The sequence below is a fragment of the Homalodisca vitripennis genome, chromosome 1, assembly GCF_021130785.1.
Source record: "Homalodisca vitripennis isolate AUS2020 chromosome 1, UT_GWSS_2.1, whole genome shotgun sequence".
Lineage (NCBI taxonomy): Eukaryota > Metazoa > Arthropoda > Insecta > Hemiptera > Cicadellidae > Homalodisca > Homalodisca vitripennis.
The window spans coordinates 157,086,510-157,108,051 of record NC_060207.1 but is presented as its reverse complement, the minus strand read 5'-3'; the positions used below and the strand labels follow the sequence as shown (position 1 = coordinate 157,108,051).

Below are 21,542 nucleotides of genomic sequence, written 5' to 3'. Positions count from 1 at the left end.
AAGTGTAAATTTTTAGCAATTATTATTTTGTGAGAATGAATGACGACGAGGGAGCCAGGATTAGACAATTACTGGACGAAACTTTGTCAGAGGATGATATAGTTTCACGAAAATAGTGAGGATGAAGAGGACCAGTTAGAAATAGATGTATTTGAGGATACAGACGATACAGATGCTGACCCAGATTTTGAAGTAGACGAGCAGAGTGATGTTTCGGATGATGATGAAGATGATGACTTTTCTCATAGGAGGCAACGAAAAAGGCAACGACTTGACTACAATATACTACCATGTACATCAACACCACGAACTGTCACACAACAGCCTCCACACCCACGACCTGCCTCAGCACCAGCCGCCACACCCCACAAGCTTTCACCCCACCAGCCGCCACAACCACGAGCTGTTACACCACAAGGCACCACACCACGAGCTGTTACACCACAGGACACTACATCACAAGCTGTCACGCCACCAGCAGCCACACCACCGGCTAAAGGTACAGATGAACCTGACACTTACCTTTACAAACTTAGAACTAATGTAGTTCGAGCAAAAAATGGCCATGTTTTGGAGTACTAAACCAAGACAGGGGAGTATTCGAAATCCAGCAAGAAATATTGTTCTTTCCAGGAGAGGAGTAGTTGGTACAGCACGGGATGCTATCACTGCTCGTGAATGTTTCGAACTTATTATAAATGAAGCTATTCTAAATAAGATTATTCTTCACACAAATAACCAAATAACTCGTGTAAGAGTAAATTATGCAAATCTGACCGCTACACATTCTCTCTTGACAATTGATGAATTGTGGGCGTTTTTAGGAATTTTAGTAAACTCTGCAGCATCCAAATATAACCACTTAACAACAAGAGAACTCTTTGATAATGAATGGAGTGTGTCGATTGAACAGTGAACGTTTTGAGTTCATTTTGAACTGCCTTCGTTTCGACGATAGAGAAACGCGTTTGGAGCGTCAACGAGGTGATCCGTTTGCGCCCATACGAGAGTTATGGGATGATTTTTGTTCTAAACTGTAAGACGAAATATAGACCAGGCTCGTACGTAAACTGTTGACGAACAGTTATTGGGATTCAGGGGAAAATGTCCCCTTTAGAATGTACATCCCAAACAAACCTTCCAAGTATGGAATAAAAATAGTTATGGCGTGTGATACAACCACTAAATACATGATCAATGGAATTCCCTATGTTGGTAAAAAAAACTCAAACCGGAGGGCAACCACTTGCAGAATTCTTTGTAAAAGAAATTACGAGACCAATTCATGGTACAAAACAGAAATGTCACTATGGACAATTGGTTCACAAGTGTCAGCCTGGCCGAAGATTTGCTAAGAGACCCATACAACTTGACCTTAGTCGGTACCATACGTGCAAACAGAAAAGGTGTCCCTTCCGAACTGATGAACAAAAAGGAAAGACCTGTGAACACTTCGCTATTTTTTGTTTGATAGGGAAAAAACACTTGTGTCGTACAAACCAAAAAAGAACAAAGTCGTTCTCCTCCTCTCAACCATGCATGAAGGTAACCATATCAACGACGATTACACATAAGCCAGATATAATTCATACTTACAATGAAACGAAAGGAGGAGTCGATGCCATGGACCAAATTGTGTAACAACATGTCATGCAGTAGGAAGACCCAACGCTGGCCATTAGCTGTGTTCTTTGGCATTATGAACATTAGCTTTGTAAATTCATATGTGATATATTGCACAAACAATCTTGAAAAAGGAAATCAACCTGCCAACAGAAAGAACCTTCATGAAAGAACTATTTATGGACCTTAGTAGACCTCACATGCAGAACCGCCTCCAGATACCGAGCCTTAGACGAGGACTGCGCACAATGATTTGTGGCGTTCTAGGAATCCCTGACAATCCCGGCGCTGCCCCACACCTCCAGGTACAAGGAAAGTGTGTTTCTATTGTCCTTGCTAACCTAAGGCGAATGACAACAACGTATTGTAAGCATTGCCACCACCCTATCTGTGCCCAACACAAAGCTTACAACTTGTATTTCACATGTGATTGAAGGACAATGAACTATTGTACGGCCTCGTAAAGTACAGTAACTTTGTGGTTCTACCTAATGATGATTTTTTTACCCAATATTTGATTGTATTATCTTTTTTTATAAGTATTTATAGTAAACTTTTGTATTTACGTAATGTTTTGAACAAATAAAATAGTTATATCTCACATTTTTATTTTTTTTTTTCAAAACCCTCATTTTTCTTGTTCAAATTTAACACATATTCAAAATATGTAAATAGGAATACTATATAAGATTTATTAAGCACAAATATTAATCAATTCGTCTCATATAATACACAGAGAATGTAATACGTACCTTTTAAAACTACTAAATTAGTGTAACAGTATGAAGAAAAATAATAACAAAGCTAGTCGTAAATTTTTACGAAGGTTTTGTGAACATGTGACTCCAAAACAGGTTTATGTAAACTAGGGTTAAAACAAATTTACATTGGAATAGATTAAACTTATTAAATTATAAAGAGAACAATAATGAAATATATTGCATTTTGACCATATTGGCATGGGTTTTAAATTGTAAGAAGGGAGTTTCTTCCTTGACCTTCCTCAGCCTCCTTTTTAGTTAGCCTCTTGAACAAGTAGAATGTGTAGTTTGAACACCATATAAATCGCACAATTTATTTAAATATAATAATAATATTATAAAATATTGTTTCAATATTACAAAAAATTCATTAGGCCCAAAATATAGGAGTTTTCATGAACTAAATTACTGATTAATGGTAATGATTTAGTGAACATATGTTTCATAAACCTAACTAGATTCATAATATGAAATTTTACCTTGATGTGAAGAGAACTAAATTGTAAATAAACAAGTGTTTTTAATGTAAAAATATAGTGAATGATTTAGTACTCCTGTTTTTTTTTCTTTTTTTAAGAAGGAAGAAGTAGTGGTTGAGAATTAGTGAATTAGAGAAGTAGTGAAGATTCTCGCCAATGTGAATAACCTAATATGATTGATTAAAAACACTTTTATATGAAACAAAATTTATTTAAAAAATATAATTTTTATTGAAGCCAGTTTAAATTAGTGTTTTGTACTAATGGAAATTTAACGACCTAGTAATCCACATATATAGCCTAGTGACCCACATATTTGACATAGTGACTTATATGTTGTTTGAACTTTAACAAATTTGATGGGCCTGAATTCTGAGTTGAATCTCATAATTAAACTCAATCTTTTGGTTCACTGTGGAGTGTAAATTTATCTATATTTAAAACAGAACATTAACATTTGGCATCCAATAACCTAGGGTTCTATCATCCAACATTTGCTGGAACTTTTTCATTTAACACTATCATCGGGCACATATTCAGCATAATCAGAAATTGTCCATCTCACGTTACCAACTTGGACAGAACATTAACATTTGGCATACAACAACCTAGGGTTCTATCGTCCAACATTTGCTGGAACTTTTTCATTTAACACTATCATCGGGCACATATTCAGCATAATCAGAAATTGTCCATCTCACGTTACCAACTTGGACAGAACATTAACATTTGGCATACAACAACCTAGGGTTCTATCGTCCAACATTTGCTGCAACTTTTTCATTTAACACTATCATCGGGCACATATTCAGCATAATCAGAAATTGTCCATCTCACGTTACCAACTTGGACAGAACATTAACATTTGGCATACAACAACCTAGGGTTCTATTGTCCAACATTTGCTGCAACTTTTTCATTTAACACTATCATCGGGCACATATTCAGCATAATCAGAAATTGTGCATCTCACGTTACCAACTTGGACAGAATATAACATGAGCTTTAGCATTTGACATCACGATTTGGGATTAAGTACAAAATGGAACCTTTGCAACTACAAATTAGAACCAATATGGTGTCACATTTTGTCATCATAACAAAATGTCCTTTATTCTAACTTGTCTGCAAAGGCTCGAAACCACTCCAATTCTAAAGTGTCTCTTTTCCAAAATATTATTGCTGTCATGAATATGAACTAAGTCTTATTTATTTCTCAAATTTTGTTGATGTTTTTGTAAAAGTGAACATACGGTTTTGTAGTGATACAATTAGAAAACAGCTGGTTATGAATAATTTGATATTTCACTAACAATTTGTGAGATTCATAACGGTGTAAACATAACATATTTGCATGCCGTTATGTCCGTAGGGGAGTGGTTTTTTTGTTAGTTTTCGAGTTTAACACGACAAATATTAAAATTATTTTATTTATTTATGTGTGTGCATTGTCCTGTTAGTTTTTTAACTTGTTATAATGCTACTCTTATTATGTAAATATGTTTAGTATTAATTAATTCAGAAACAAAACGTCTTATTCCTACAAATATGGCTTCCTCAATTGCCTCCAAAATGTCTTTTATCCATATTCCAGTTACAAACTGCCCTTTCTCCAATTGTCTTTCTACTTTAAATATACATTATTAATTATTATGATTTTTATTTTGTTTTTTAGAATATTTTTACCCTTAATATATGTATGGTATTAAAGAAATTAAATAACAATTTTGTCATTCCCGATTTCCCAACATAATTTAAAGTGGATAAAGGCACTGGTTTTGAGCAACTCAAGGGTACACATGTATTTATGAAATGTTTTATACATGCATTACTTTACTATGTCTACTAAACCTATTTAATTTATGTGTATAAATGTCTTTTTATTTTTACAATATTTCCTTACAAAGTTTTTCAATATTTCTAAGTGTTATCTAACACAACTCAAATACAAATAGCCAAACTACTAAAATAAGTAGTAAAAAGATATACTTAGTTAAAGTAGTACTAAATTTTTGAACTTAAAAAGTGTCTTAATCTGTGTCCACACTTTTAGCTTATTTTTATTGTTTGATTACTAAGTAAATTTTATGGAATATTCCATATATATTCCTCAAACATGCTATGGATTTTTTTCAGAGGGTTTTCCTATTCTCATATAAAATACTATATTTACAGGACAACGAAATACTTTTAGCCAATTGTTCTCTTTTATATAAATCTCTCTTCAGAAATAATAAATGCCAAAACGACACAAGTTGTATACACTTTTTAGGAAACTTTACTAAATCTTAATTGAATTGAAAGAAAAGAATATAAATTGTTACATATCTCATATAGTTAATGTGATTATTAATAGCTACATCGTAAAATTTTGTTGCAATTTTGTTAGTTAATAATGTGCATAGATCTTAAATAATTAAATCAATTTTCCTATATTCCAATTAATTATTAAATAAGAATATATGAAAGTGATGGTGTTTGGAATCTCACCTCCAGGCGTCATAGATTTGTGTAAAGCGTGACACACCGGTCTGTGCAGCTAGGTTGCATATATGAACGTTAACAGGAGCGAAGGCAGGCTCCAGCCGCTGCAGACGTGCAATGGCTTTTCCACCTGGATAGTTGACAGCTGCCACACTCAACAGGAACAGGGAGAACACCGCATTAGCCACTACGTGACCCACGATCGCCAACCTCAACAGTCTCACTATCTGAGACTTTTGGCTCAGAGACCATCTAAAAGTCAATTCATTTTATTCATCCACTCCTTTTCCTATATAACATTTTAAACACATTTCTTAAATTCTTGGTTAGAAACTGCGTATTTGAAGCTAAAAGTTTTATAATGTCATAAAATAGTCTAGCAAAAACTTGAATTATGAGAGTTTCCAATAATATTGATATGAATTCCAATACATAAAATTTTAGCTGAGTATTGATTACTAATTAGTAGTTCAATAATTGAATAATGACATTAAAACAATTTGCTATTCTCTTTAGTGACTTCCTAAATTTAGATTTAACTTGTTTTGATGTTTTAGAATGAAGCTTATAAAGATTACTAAGTTACCACTACGAGGGGGTACCCAAAAAAAAACCGGAATTATTTTATAAAAAATTATATATTATCACATTTTTTACAATACGACCTTATCTCCTTCAAAATAATCTCCATTACAACTAATACACTTGTCCCAACGGTATTTCCATTGATCAAAACATTTTTTGTAGTCATCTTTAGAAATGGCTGCAAGTTCGAGCTTCGTTTTTTTTCTTAACCTCTTCAACGCTGTCAAATCGTTGACCTGTCAAGCCTCTTTTCATGTGTGGAAATAAAAAAAGTCGTATGGAGCGAGGTCAGGCGAGTAAGGTGCGTGGGGCAGCGGAACCATGCCGTTTTTGGCTAAAAACTGTCTAACTGAGATGGCTGTGTGTGCCGGTGCGTTGTCGTGGTGGAAGAACCTCTCCAGTCTGCCACAAATCGGGTCTTTTCTGGCGAACACTGTTGCGCAATCTTCTTAAAATCTCCAAATAAAATGTTTGGTTGACAGTCTGACCTGGAGGAACAAACTCAGAATGAACAATGCCTTTAGCATCAAAAAAGCAAATCAACATGGTTTTGATGTTTGATTTGACTTGCCGAAATTTTTTTGGACGAGGTGAAGATGGCGACTTCCATTGGCTTGACTGTTGCTTCGTTTCTGGGTCATAACCATAGCACCATGACTCATCACCAGTAATTACCTTTTCCAGAAAATTGGGATCATTTTCGAGATGTTCTTTCAGAAGGCGGCAAGTTTCAACTCGATGTGCCTTTTGATGGTCAGTCAGAAGTTGAGGAACAAATTTGGCAGCAACCCTTTTCAGTCCTAAATCTCCTGTTAAAATTCGCTGAACCGAGCTCCAAGTTAACCCACTACTCTCTGATAGTTCCTCAATTGTCTGTCGACGGTCGGTGAGCACAAGTTCACGAATTTTACAACTGAGTTTTCCCCATAGCATCATCTTTGTAAGCTGTATTCAACATTAAAATAGTTTCTGCAGCATTTTTACCAAGTAAAAAACAAAATTTCACAGCTGCACATTGTTCACTTAAACTTGCCATGACAAAAAACGAAACAAGAACAAAATAGGGTTAGCGAAAACAGTCACTACGAACGAACAGAATGCACTAGGACAACGGAACTGGGGTCACTGAGCTCGCAATGGGTTGCGCGACACACGCATAGCGGCAGGAATGTTTACTATACGCTGCCGGCTGCCAGCAATACAATTCCGGTTACTTTTGGGTACCCCCTCGTATTTTTAATTTTAATTTCCTTTTATTTAAAACATTAGAAAATTTAAAATAAATATTTACTATACAAATACAGCATCTTAAAATAACATTATGCATTTTTGTAACTAAATGTGTATGAAAAGTATTAAAATATGTTTCTGCTGAATTATTAACTAGTCTTAGAAAGTGTGGTTATGTTTCATACTTTTATTTCCATCCATTTTCCAACATAACCAAAATATATCAAATCATGTTTTAATTTAAACTTTAATCAATCACTGCTATTCTGGTAAGTCAAAACGCAATCTCTCCATTTAACGGTTAATACTTTTTTCAATTTAATGGTTAATCCTTTAGAGACCAACTAAACATTAGACTTACTAGCAAAGAAGACTGGGTTCATTTGTATAGTCTTACCAATATGATAGTAATTCTGTAATGCTTATAGCTAGAATGATAATTTTATTTAAAATAATCTATTCTTTATGGAATACTCTTTCATTTCATATAAATAAAGAATTTATAACATTTTATTTTTTATTCTGTAGGAAATAAAATTAACACCAGAAAAACTGTTTGAAACCCACAAGGGAAACATTTTTTAAACTTAATTAAAACCTCAACACCTATTTATCTACACTATTTCCCAAATTCAATGTAATATCTTAACTTTTACAGCATTTACAAATTTTTATTTTTATTTTTACTCTAAGTAAAGGGGCTGTCGCTATACTACATAACGCTAAAATCCATCTTTTCAGACTTCCCTCCCCACCTTGTAACGATAACATTAACGGTGTGCAATACTGCTGACAACCTCCCCTTCCCCACTGTGGCATTACGTAATTTATGGACAGCCCCAAAACTACAAAATTTTATTATAACAAAATTCCCATTTTAGCAAAAACAGCATGTCTCTATATTTTCACTTGTTACTATGCTTCAAAATTTGTTTTCCTCGAAATATTGTTTTCTTTTATTTTTTGCAACTGAATATATATATATATATATATATATATATATATATATATATATATATATAGGCTAATTTAGAAAAACAGAACCAACGTAGATAGAGTAAGATTACTTGTAAAAACACACAAAAATATATCAGTAAATATTACCACTTGAACGTAACCAAACAAACAAAGAAACAAAATAACAACACATACACAGTTGTCAACATCAATTGGAACATAAAAACAAACAAATTACATGTGGTGTGCATCAACAGATGCTGATGAAGAGTGCAGTTAAAAAGTGTAATGCACTTTTTAAAACAGATCTGAGAAACATACAATATGTTGAGTATTAAAGTATAAAGAAATAATTCCAAGCAATTACACTTTTTTAATTGGTACAATATTCAAGGTTTATAAAATTCATTAAGGAGCCAATGTGATATTGATATTATCATCAAATGAAAAATGTATATTATTAAAATGAGTTTACAATGAAGAGATCTAAAATATACTGACTCAAGTGGGGCTCCAATTACCAAGAATACACACCTTTTTGTTTGGGAGCTTATACAATGGGAAGGGACCTTAGATTATAAAAAATAGTATTTAACTCACTCAATGCCAATGGTTACATAGCCATGTGTGGTGTGTCACCCAACACATGTAAGTGCATTGTTCAGCAGTCAAAATATTAACATATGCCCTACTGTAATACATTGTTTTCAGCTCTCTCTGTCCTAAATTCAATTTTTACATCCATTTTCCATAAACCTTATGATAACAATTATAAAGCCTATATGGTATTCAATATTCAAAATGACCATAATTTTGTTCAGATTCTTCCTAATTTCAATTTTAACATACATGTTTTTGTCACATCAAAACATTAAATGATATGCATCTTATCTATGCTAGCTTATCTCTCAGGGATGATGAATTGGGATAAAGAACAATTTCACAGGCCCTACATTGAAGTTGAACCATTGCAAATTACACCATTCTAATATTTTCCCACACCTTTGAGGAAAAAGAGTCAAATTCAGCTGTCATCTAATATTTAAGGTATCATTCACTTACATTTTTTGACAAGCAAAAGCGGCTGCTACATTGAAGATGGGGAAGACATAGATGATGAAACGTAATTCCTTATGTGGGAGAAACGAGAAGAGAAAGACAAAAGCAAGTGAGGGGATGAGTAATCTTCGTATTCGCACGTCAAAGCAGGCCCCCAAGGGCACCAACAGAACAGATAATCCAAGGCCTCGGGGGATCGCAGAGTAGAAGTACCACATAAACGGTGAAGTCTGGCATAGTTAAGAAATAGCTACACAATTTTAAATAAATTAGTTACAATAATGCTTTTTCATATAAAGTGAATTATATTACAGGCTTTTATGATATTTGAAAGTTAAGAAGTCTTTCAATTGTTATTTAACCCTCTGAAAATTTGCGCTATGACAGCAATACCAGATCCTCAAATTACTAAGATTGTTATTACATATACATATTCTATGAATTTCATTAGGTCAGTTGACCTTTTATTACAACTTTTGTTTTTGAGTTGTAAGAGAATTGCAAAAATCAAAAAATCACTTATCTGAATATCTTTAGTGAAAAAATAAATTAATTACAAAGTTATAATAAATTGAAATCAAATTATCTTTTTACAGAAAACGTCTTAGTGAATATCCTATATTTTCTTGTACTTTTTGATATAACACAATATTTTCATTCTTAGCAATTTTCTTTTTCACTTACCTTTTTAGGAGCTATAGCCTACTAAAGATTATTTAATGAGAATTAGACACTAAATATATTTATGTTAGGAATGATATTGTGATATGGATTTAAGAGATAATAAAGCAACCATAGCAACAGAACAACAAAAATGTATATTTCTAACCACTAGTTCCCAGTCCCTCTTCTCCATTTCTCCATTGTTTGATTACAATTTATAATTGACACAAGAAACATGCAAATATATTTTTTAAATTTGCAAGTTTCCAGATTTACCTGAATCAATTAATGGCAAAAAGGAAAAACTTTAAAATGCATAACATTTATTTAATAATGAATTTAAATGTTTTTAAGTCTCTAGCACACAATAACTGTATTTACATTCATTTTATTGGAGCTTCTTGCTCTAATATCTTGATGTACTAATCAGATTCTGACTACAAATAAAATTCACATTTCTGAAACCAGTGATGTAAAGGATACTCCCCACTCTGAACTCCTATTGAGAATGGTGTTGAACCAAAAGACCTCTCCCTCAGGCCAGAGCAGCCGTCGCCAGAAGATAGAGTCTATGACAAATGTTGCAGCAAGACAAGTCACTCCGGCTGGCACTGCTGCTTTTATCAGTCTGCCACAGAAAATACAATTATTTCAAATGGAAAACTAAAGCAGTAAAAAAAGTGTTACCACTCACATGGTGGCTACTAACCTTAAAGGGTATATCCGCTGATAATACAATTCAAACAAGAGGATCATGCCCAGAAACATGGCTAGTTCTGACCGGAACCAGATGATAGCAGCTCCAGACACCCAGATGAATGCTGTTTGCTGCTTCCGAAGCCAACAGTGAAGTGCCAGCAGAACTAGACAAGTCAAACAATAAAATTTACTTTAATATATAATCTATTATAGTAAAAATGGGAATTATTACTTCTTGGATCTATAGTTTTAGCTACAACATTCAAAAATCATTCATATTTTTATGAACCAGGAAATTTGGTTTATTTTAAACATCATATAAACAGAGATAAGAGAGACATGGAAGTACCGATGGCCGAGCAGTCTTAGACGTCGAACTTTGGGTCTGAGTTAGAGACAGCACTGATTCAAATCCTGTCTTTAACCACAGCACTTTGTATCAGTACTATTGACCTTATTCTGTTTTGACTCTCCTTCTTATTCTGTTAGATAAGATTATTGAAAAGCAAAACGTCTAAATTTGTATTATCTACTAGAAGTATGTTGTTAATGCCATCTATATTCACTTTATTTACTTTAGTTATTTCAATTATACTTTTAGTATATATATATATATATATACCTGAAGACAGTTTTTACCACAATTTAACAAAAACGTTTTATACAGCTATTTATTAAAAGCAATATATAATTAAACTAAAAGATGTATAAATACATTTTTTTGGTTATTCCAATTTAGGTTCTTACAACTAAAAGCTTTAAAGCTGCTATTAGCAAATTAAACTAACTCTAATAGCTTAAGAATCCCTCCAAATTTGTATTCAGATTTGCACAAAATGCACTTTTTAGTGCTGAAATTCTTGATGAAAGAATAAAATATCCAAGGTAATATTTTACTTCTAGTAAAATATGATAAAATACTTCCCAAATTTACAGTAAAAAGTCTAAAATACACATCCTTGACTTTTATACATTAAAGAAACTGGAATTTGTCAAGTTGTTGAGATTCTGATACTTAATGTCTCTGGTGGAGCAAAATATAACCTTTTGGTGTCCATTTGTTCTCCACCGGGTTGACTTACCAGGTCCAATTAATTTCAAGTAAATATGCCTATATTTCAATATTCTTCATACACATATCACTATAAACCAATAAAATGTAATAAACTCTTGATTTTTAAGGAATAACATTGTACTACTGTTGTAAAAAGTTAAGTAATACAAAATAAAATTTGTATTCATTATTCTTTTGTTTTTGAAATAAAATATAAATACATTTTTGCTCAGGTTTTTCACATACTTAATTTCTTTCTGAGTCAAAACTGTAAGCAAGTAACCATCATAAGTATTAGTTATGTTCTAAATACCTACATATTTAAGTTCATGGCTAAGGAAACACGTAATTTGAAAATAAAAATATATGTTGTACTATTGATACAACGTATTTCATTCAGCAAAGTATCCACATTTTACCTTATGAAAGTATGTAGTACTAACTACATTGGTAAACTGTAGAAGTGGATTAGTTGGTGTTCTTTTTTGAACACAGTAGGCTACTTGAAACATTGTTAAGCCTACATAAATTACTTGAGTTCTTTTTCACTTCAAAACTATACATGAAAAAAAGAAAACTACTGTCTGGAAGTAATCAACATTATTGATATACCAAAATTAGTATTACCAAGAGGTAAGGCGAAGATGTTTGGAAGAGGACGACTGAGGTAGAACATGAAGTGGTACTGAGAGGCTGTGATGATGATGAACCAACAGGCAAGCTCAGGACCGAACAGGTACTGGAGCGTCATACGAAACTTGCGTAGACTCCATATAACACAGGCCCCCAGCACTGCTCTCACTGTACAAATGTGATACATGATGCAACTATACTATTATAAGAATATGAAGTGAGTAGATTATTAGTGAGTATATATGGTACATTTAAATAACACCATACACACACAAAAGCATGCACGCACACACGCACGCACACATGCACGCACACACGCACACACGCACGCACGCACGCAAGCACACACACCATAATAAATAGATGCACTAAGGTTTTTTTATATAAAAGAAAGAAAAACACTTGTTTACAATCCTTTATTATTTCAACTAAATTGTTCAAAAAGGATATATTTAATATAATTATGTATAAAAACAAGAAACAAAAAGTCTTTTTTGTTTTCTTGTTTGTATACATCATTATATTTCATGTCCTTTTTCAAAACGACAATTTAGTTGTAATATTAAAGAATTATAAGAAAGTTTTTCTAAAAGCACTTTTTCCAACGAAACACGTCAACGCATAAGAGAGCAGGACCACTTTGCTTGCACAAGCCGGAAACGCCAAACATGTTACAGTTGAGAGGTATCAGTGTTTGTTGAACACATGTATATACTCGTATATATGGGTTTGAGTCCCGGCAGAGCAAGAACTTACTGTGATTAAATGTTTATTGAAATTATATATATATATATATATATATATATATATATATATATACTATGTCTATATATACAGGATGTCAAAAACTTTTGTGGCTGATAGTAGCCTACCCATCATTCTAAACAAAACATTTCCTATAAACATAGATTGAGAAATGTGTTGTTTAGCTTCTAGCTGCCATTTTGTATTTTTTTATAAAACAAATAATATCTTTAGAACTATTAAATTTACAGATACCAAACTTTTCACATAAGTAGTAATAAATAAGAGGCAAATTTGTAAAAAAAATATGTATTTTTTAATATTAACAAAATGGCACCTGTTGAAAATGTTAATTTAAGTCTATTAACTAAAAAAACAATATATTTATAAATATTTACCAGATACCAACTATTTAGTAATTTTTATAACAATTCCAATGGTACTTTTCTTAATGAAATCCATCAACGTATAAGAGAGCACAATCACTTTAGAGGTATGCCTGCACAAGCCGGGAACAAAAATATTTTGTCAGCTGAAAGGTATTAGCTGTTTTGAATCAATTATAAAAAATTTACAAAATGCTACCTAATTTGCAATTTTTATAACAATTCCAATGATACTTTCTTCAACAAAATCCGCCAACGCATAAGTGAGCACAACCACTTTAAAGGTACACAAGCGGGGATCAATAAATATAGCTGATGCCTCTCAAAATACAAAATAGTTTTATCAAAATTATTTCAACACTTCATTTATTTCACTAATTAACTGTCTTTTAGTAATAAGAGGTACATTAATAATTAAACATACTACAAAGAAAGTTCAAATAAGAATTATTTATATCAAAAAAGCAGATTATTTTATTTGTTCAGCATTAAATTTTAATACATGAGAAATACTTTAATACTGCTTTGGTGTCTACTTTACTAATAAATTTAATTGTAGAAAACTAATTTTACAAAATTCGTAATATTTAAAACAGAATTTGATATAACCAAATAATGTAAGATATCACAACACTAATACAATACTGCAAGAAACAGCGTGGAGGAGGGAATCAGCATAAAACATAAACATAAACATATTTTACTTATGTATTTTACATAAGTAAACTTAAAAAACATAAGTAATATTAACATATTTTACTTATGCATAGGTTCAATCCCTGCCATAGGATAACAACCTATGTATTGGAGGGAGAAGAGAACAAAAACAGATGTAAAAATTTACATTTGTCTCATGTTTTTGTTTACAACAAAAATTGCCAAAACTTATATTTTAATCTAAATAAATAATGAATGTTGTTGTACATGAGGTACAACCAAATTGCAAATGTTACTTGTACAGAATGTTGTCTGGAATAATGTTTGAAAAAATTAATTATATCATTCTGGTTTGTCTGCAGCAAAACAAAAGAATTTCTCTTTTCAGTTGTGGTAATGTTTGTCAATCAAATGTCAGTGATTAGAAGACCAATTAATTTAAAAGTTGTATTGCATGTCTACATAATTCAGTGTGATCTCAATTGAAATAATTTTCTTAGCTTTATTAAAATAAATTTACTATTACTATTCTGAAAGCATCAATGTGGGTAAAATGTATTAATTATTTAGAATCTGCTTGGTGAATTAATACCAAAAATAGTATAATATATATTCTTAACTTTGATAACTAGCTGAATCTTTCATGGAAGTATTGTAGGGAGCTTGGAATATGCCACAAATTTTGTGCCATGTGGGTTCCAAAAATCTTTATGGTAGGTCACAAAAAAAGACTTGCTGCATTATTAACTTTCCTTGATGAATACGACAAACATGGTAATGAACTTCTCGATCGCATCGTTACTGGTGATGAAACATGGATGAAGCATGTCAATTGACAACATAAATGCAATCTATGGAATGAGGGCACACACATTATCCAAAATAATTAAGAAAACGTTCTTAACCTCTTAATGCCCACTACATGATGCAGTATATAAAAAAAAATTATTTTATGCTAAAAAGTTACTTTAAATGGTACTTAGATGACCTGTAATTTTTTTCAGATTTTTAAATTTTACTATTTAACCAAATTTTGGGTAAGTGCCAAATCTGGCACATTGGGCAATAGAGAAAATAGTGCACTTTAGAGAAAGTAAACAGGACATAAGAAAAACTAATAGTATATTGCTTCATAATTACAGTATATTAGAATTATAAGTAAAAACACATTACTACACAGTATAAGGAGCACCTTACAAGTGGAAATCCACAAAACAGTTCTTTCCTTTGTTTTAGGCAGAGGTGAACTTTACACTTTTCACACATAATTGGATGATTTCTGCTTGCAGAAGGGATGCTTGCATCTCTGCCTATCCTTCGACAACAGATGGCCAATGTCCAACTCCATCTTTTCTAACATCTGGTATAGGGATATTGACACATGGACCTTTCTTCTTTTTCTTTGAAAATTCGTTCTCTACCCTGTCTGTTGATGGCCTTCCTCTTTTTATTGGGTCAGCTCCTAAGTTACAAAGAGACTCGGCCACCTCACACCGGAAAGCTAGCAAATCCATTACTCCCTGTTTAGCAATTCCATTATGTTGACAGTCTCGTTCTGAAGAGAAGCCATCCATTGACAATACTTACGTCAACAAAGTGGAAAGAAAAACCTCAAATAAAACATTCCGAGATCTTAGATTAATTCGGTAGTAGCTGATAAGTCCATCTAGAAGGTCCACTCCCCCCATGAAACTTAATTGTATGTTGTAACGATTTTAGGGCAAGTGACATCAATCTGCTCACGACCTTTAGAGTCAAAGCGTTGCACAGTGTTGATAGGGCAAGCAGACTCAAAAGTTGACGCAAGAGACACCCCTCGATTGTCTAACCATTTTACAGCCCTAATTTTTACCCCATCAATTGTTGCCTCTTTTTCCTCATAAGACCCACGGCGCCTTTCTTTTTCATTTCTTGGTCAGATGAAAACAACAAGCCTGGAAATCGTCCTAGTCGAATGGTCCCGAGGGATTGGAAACCAATATTTGCTAGAGTCACTAAGAGAGCTGGTGATGAGTACCAGTTATCAAAATTGATTTAAGAATTTGTTTTCATTACGAGGCAAGTGTTCAACCAGTCGTAAAACAACATTTGAACTAGCTCCAATGTCAGGTAGGGAAGTAGCAGGTAGTATGCGACCAGTGTAGATCTCAAAATTGTGAATCAGACCCTTGCTGTCACAAAGTACAAACAGTTTGTATCCCCACTTGTGGGGTTTCATCGGGTTGTACTGTTTTAGTAAAGATGTGCCTTTGAAGGGCACAATCTGTTCATCAACACAGAGCATTTGTTCCTCAATAGGAATGTTTTTGAATTTGTTTTGAAGAGCATCAACTAGTGGGCTGGATTTTAAATAGACTATCTTTGTTTGGATCATTCTGTAATGGCATGTGATCATTGTTATTGAAGTGCAAGTTGGCCTTCAGTTCCTCCCATCTGTTACGTGACATAACATGTGCAACCTTTTCTACTCGTGTATTTCCATTCCAATACATCCTACTCCTAGGTAGACCATAAAATGCTCATGTAGATGCAAATGCCTATAAACTGCTCTACTTCCTTCTCTGAGGTATTCAAGGGTTTATTCGGATTTTTTTGGACACTATACAAGTTTTGACTGAGTAGCAATCAAAGTTAAAAGGTCATTGTCAAAAAAATCTTTGAAGTAGTCAACTGGAGACTGAAGTACATGTTCGTTACTTAATTCTAGCATTGGCGGAGAAGGTTTTCTCACTGTTATCTGGATTCACTTCATTCCAAGCAGGTGGCTGGTTTTTTTGGAATCTTCTTTTTTGTGGCTGTAGACGTTGAAGGGATGTTCTCTTCGTCTTCATCTGTGACATCACTGGAGCTCGCTGCATTGTGTTCACTGAAACAAAACAAACTCGCTGTTGCCTTGCTTTTTTTCAAACCACAAAAAGTATGTATTTCACACACTAAAATAAATAACATATTGAGGTCTTTACTAGTATATAACAGCACCGCTGAAACAATTTTCTATACAGCCTAGTGTAACATAATCTGAATTATCCTAACCGTGTGCATTAAAAATGGTGCTGTCATAACAAGAAAAGACATATAATAAACAGAACATAGCCTATTAGTATTGAATATAAATTTAGATTAGTAAGTATGAGCCTAACTAAGTTAATTATGGAATTAATGGTATAAATAAACTTACAAAATAAGGCTAACTTGTTCTTTTTTGTCACGGCCAGGGGTGTAATCTGGATCCTCATCTGAGTCATCCACCAAACTGTCTTCACTGTCATCGGGGGTAAAAGCGAAGTTGTGTTGTTATGTCTTCTTAGTCGACAATGTGACATCTGACAAAAATAAACATTTGTTGTACAAAAAGCTTGTAGGTTGACTTTAATGCCCAATGTGCCATTTTTGGGACGAACTGAAAAACTGCAGTTTTACAGTTGTGCCCAATGTGACAAATTTGGCACAAACCTAAAAGCATCATAAAACATAAACTAGACATATTTTATGAACTAAAACTACTGTAACACACTTTCAGTTAACTATGTAAAACTAGACCATATTTTATAAAAAGGGTACTTACTTTTTTTCTGCTAAATACAGGTATGAAGACTTAGAGGTTATGAAGAATTGGTGTTTTACTGTGTATGGTAGATCTGCTCACTGGCTGTAAGTTCACATAACTGCCACCAGGCAACAGCACAGTACAGTAAATTATTGAAAATAGTTCCATATGTGTCACAATGGGCATTTAAGGTTGTAATTTTCATTCTGACACTATACTACATGCATAAAATGGGTATGTGACAAAATTTTGGCACAGTGGGCGTTAAGAGGTTAAAACTCTGTCAACAAGAAAGATTATGGCAACTGTTTTTGGGGATACTAAGGGTGAGATTCTGGTTGATTCCCTTGAACGAGGATCAACAATCACCGCTGAGAGGAACTGTGAAACGTTGCAGAAGCTACGGCAAGCAATACAAAACAAGAGTAGGGGAAAATTGAGTAAAAAATGTTGTTTTTCTACGACAATGCACATCCTCCTACATCCAATCATACACAACAAGTCTTGGATGATTTTGATTGGGAAGTGTTTGATCATCCGCCTTATAGCCCAGATCTGACACCAAGCGACTACCACTTCTTTCCAGCGATGAATACCTGGCTCGCAACGCAGCACTCGATAGTGACGTGAACTTCACGCTGGCGTTAATCAGTGGTTAAGATCTCAGACGGGAAATTTCTACAAAGCTGGAATTGAAAAACTTGAGTCATGTTATGATAAATGTCTCAATTTTAACAAGGATTAAGTTGAAAAATATTTTGAGTGTAGCTTTTAAATGTATATAATAAAATGTTCCTATTTCAGTTGATTAATTTTTATTTCAAAACAGCTGTTAATTTCTGGATAGCCCTGATATAAAAATCAATTTTCCTTACTTGTTATGTCAAAGTTGTGTTCACAATTCTATTTACTGACCTAAATATTGAGTAGTGAATTTGTTGAAGCCAAGGGCACTGATGATAAGGAAAACAGGTGATGAAAGAGCAGATACGGCCAATGGCCCGATAAATGTGCGAGGGACCACCCCTGGAAACTCGTGGTGGTCATACTGCAAAATATAATAAATGTAGGTAAACAACACATAGGTGTATACATTTTACATTAATAATATTATTTATGTCTGCTTCAGTCACACATGACCAAAGTGACGTATAATCAGGTGATTTGATAATTATTGAAAATATTTTGTACAATTTTGAAAAAATCTTTTTACTTTGTAGTTTTGCATAATGGTTTGAATTTCTTTTATTTTTTGCCTAAAGCAGAAGAAAACATTTAATGCTAAGGAAAGGACCTCATAATTGTAGTGACGTTGGATAGAATTTAACAGGTATAATTAAAAAGAATTGGCTTTAAACTGCTTCAGAGCAAATTTTTAAAAAATCTGTAGATGTATATCCGTTTGGAAGAAACCAAGCTAACGAAATATAATAACAATTAGACAGAAAAATAAACTTAGTAGTATATTTTGAATTTTTTATTTTACTCAAATTCACATAACACGTTTAGGAATTATTTCACCTTCCGAGTTTTTACATAAAAACTAATGCACAACACAATTTAGAACATTTTAATTCATTAAACAAATATTCAAGTAAAACAAGCTTTCAAAACCCTTATAAATGTATGTAAATTCACATTTTACAGACATATTTTAATCTTAATTAACCAATGAAAAACAAATTTTATAAAGCATTAAAATAAAACATTTAGACTAGCAAAAAATAAATATTTTTTTCTTTTTCAGAGATGCATTCAAATAATACTTTGAAGATCTTTACTATGATTTTCATAACTATTCAACTCTTTTATTACTTTTAATAAAATATCTTATAGAAATCTGAAAGTCTTTTTAGGGAGTTCTTTCTTTATTATGAGAATATTATACGTCTTGAATATGAAATGTTCCAAAAAATGTAAATTCGTATTGTCCTCTCCAGGCATTGAACATGTGACTACTCGGTTAGAGAGCTATGATCCCCTTAGATTAATGTGTAAGTTTTTATAAAAGATTAAGGCTGCATTTTGTCTATGTACAAAAGAAAAATAATTATTCGACTCAAAATAAATCACTCAGGTACATCATGAAAACTCGAAGAAAATCACAATGTTCACCTAGGTACAAAGTATTTTCATATATAAATAAAACACCTAATTCGGAATATCAGTGTATAAAATTCTATTAACTTTTGTAAAAAACAGTTATTAAAAAACTTACTTCTGAAAGATTAAACCTATGATAGAGGATGTCATGCATAGCTTGAAGATTGAAACTCTCTTCCACCTTGGTGAATGGGCAATACACCAAGTGCACCGCAGCAACCACGAAGATCAACTGTTCCAAACCAACCTGATGGAAACAGATTGCTTAAGCTTTACTCCAAGACCAATCTTTTCACATTAATATATTATAATTATTCAAACTCAACACAAACTTTGTATGGCTACGATTTAAAAACAGTCAACAGCAATAATATTTAACAGTGTTGGTGGAAATCATATCTAAAGAAGCCTTTAGTTTATATGGGAGATAGTTACATTAACACAAAAATTATCCTCCTGATTATAAAACAAAAATGAAAATGTGGTACTTTGGGATTATACCGACCACACCAGTATGAATCACACAAAAATATAAATTTATAGAAACAAACATGATAGAACGAAAAAACAACTGTTTAATTACAAAATTACAAACTTACAAGCATTTCCAGGTATTGTTGTCGCTGTTTCTTATCTTTCTCGAGAATCCCGATTACGGCAGGCCGCGCGGCATCACATTATTATTTAAGTTTTTTGCCTTTCCATTACAATTCAATTTATATTTCTGATCAGCCCCTCTAGAATTTGGTATTTTACTGATAGGTACTATCTCGAGGGATGTTTTTCTTTCGTTGACATCAGCGCGTGGAAGCACCGTGCTGCCGAAGCCCGCGCTGATGGCCGGAGGCACTCGCATTTTGGGTGGCGGAGTGTAATCAAGAATAAAAACAAGTTTTGTGTGTGTTTTTTTTTTTCAATAAAGAGTTTAGTTTTTGTTTGGTAATGTTTGTTTTTGTTGAATTTTTGTGTTTGGAGAAATGTAGGGGTAAAACACGGAAGTACAACAAAGCGACACACCAGCTGAACGGGCGGCGAGACTCTGCAATCACGTTATCTACTAGACCGCTCGACTTTGACCTCTGTCTGAGGATGGGGAGGGGTTTGCGATAAGACAATTCCTGTTTTATATTGACGAAATATTGTTCAACGCTAATCTAGTAATCAGTAGAAGCAAAACGTGAAATAACGATTCATGTCTGGTTGTGGTCGGTATAATCCCAAAGTACCTGAAATGTTTTAATTGAAATTTTAAAGTTGCTAAAGCAACACAAATAGTTATATTATAATGTTTTTAGAACTTGTGCTGTGGAGTTAGTTTATGTTTGCACATCTAATGTTGTTATATTTTCTTACCTTGTGGTGTTAGAAAGCTTATTTAAAAGTATAAAAAAAAATTGACTTTGATCCAGTAAAAGCTCAGTGTTTTATTATTGATCTTTTTTGTTCACAGAACTACTTTAGTTTATATAAAAAGGAATTTTCCCTATTTCTTTTTCAATTCAAGCTCTACCTTTATAATATTTCCACAAGTCAAGTAGTCATTGATCATAAATACTACTAAGTTACTCACTTAGTTCTCTGTCAGTCACTACTACCAAACATGTAACAAAATTCAACAACGTAAAATTCGTCAACGTATAAGCGAGCAGAAACACTTTAAAGGTACGCTTATACAAACATACTATCACCCACAGAAGTTTGTGAAACCCTTTTGTGTACACCTTGTATTTGTAATTTTTATGGACAAACTAACATTGTTAGAGTAAAGAATAAAATTTTTAATGGTTTCATGACAATTGCATTCATTGTATATTTAAAGACAAATAAATTATTAATATTATTAATAAATTATCTTGAATACCTCATCCATTAAAATTT

The 21,542-nt window shown here is 32.8% G+C and overlaps 1 protein-coding gene across 1 annotated transcript in view; it reads right to left on the bottom strand.

The window, feature by feature from the left end:
* The window catches only part of LOC124374636 (probable Dol-P-Man:Man(7)GlcNAc(2)-PP-Dol alpha-1,6-mannosyltransferase), a 41,032-nt gene that overhangs the window by 11,378 nt on the left and 8,112 nt on the right, over positions 1-21,542 (bottom strand). Inside the window, exons 2-8 of the mRNA XM_046832819.1 lie at positions 19,780-19,911; positions 18,477-18,609; positions 12,222-12,395; positions 10,551-10,704; positions 10,325-10,469; positions 9,182-9,408; positions 5,354-5,599 (exon numbers count right to left, since the gene is read on the bottom strand). Coding sequence (XP_046688775.1) covers positions 5,354-5,599; positions 9,182-9,408; positions 10,325-10,469; positions 10,551-10,704; positions 12,222-12,395; positions 18,477-18,609; positions 19,780-19,911 — 1,211 coding nt within the window. The remainder of the gene's footprint in view (positions 1-5,353; positions 5,600-9,181; positions 9,409-10,324; positions 10,470-10,550; positions 10,705-12,221; positions 12,396-18,476; positions 18,610-19,779; positions 19,912-21,542) is intronic.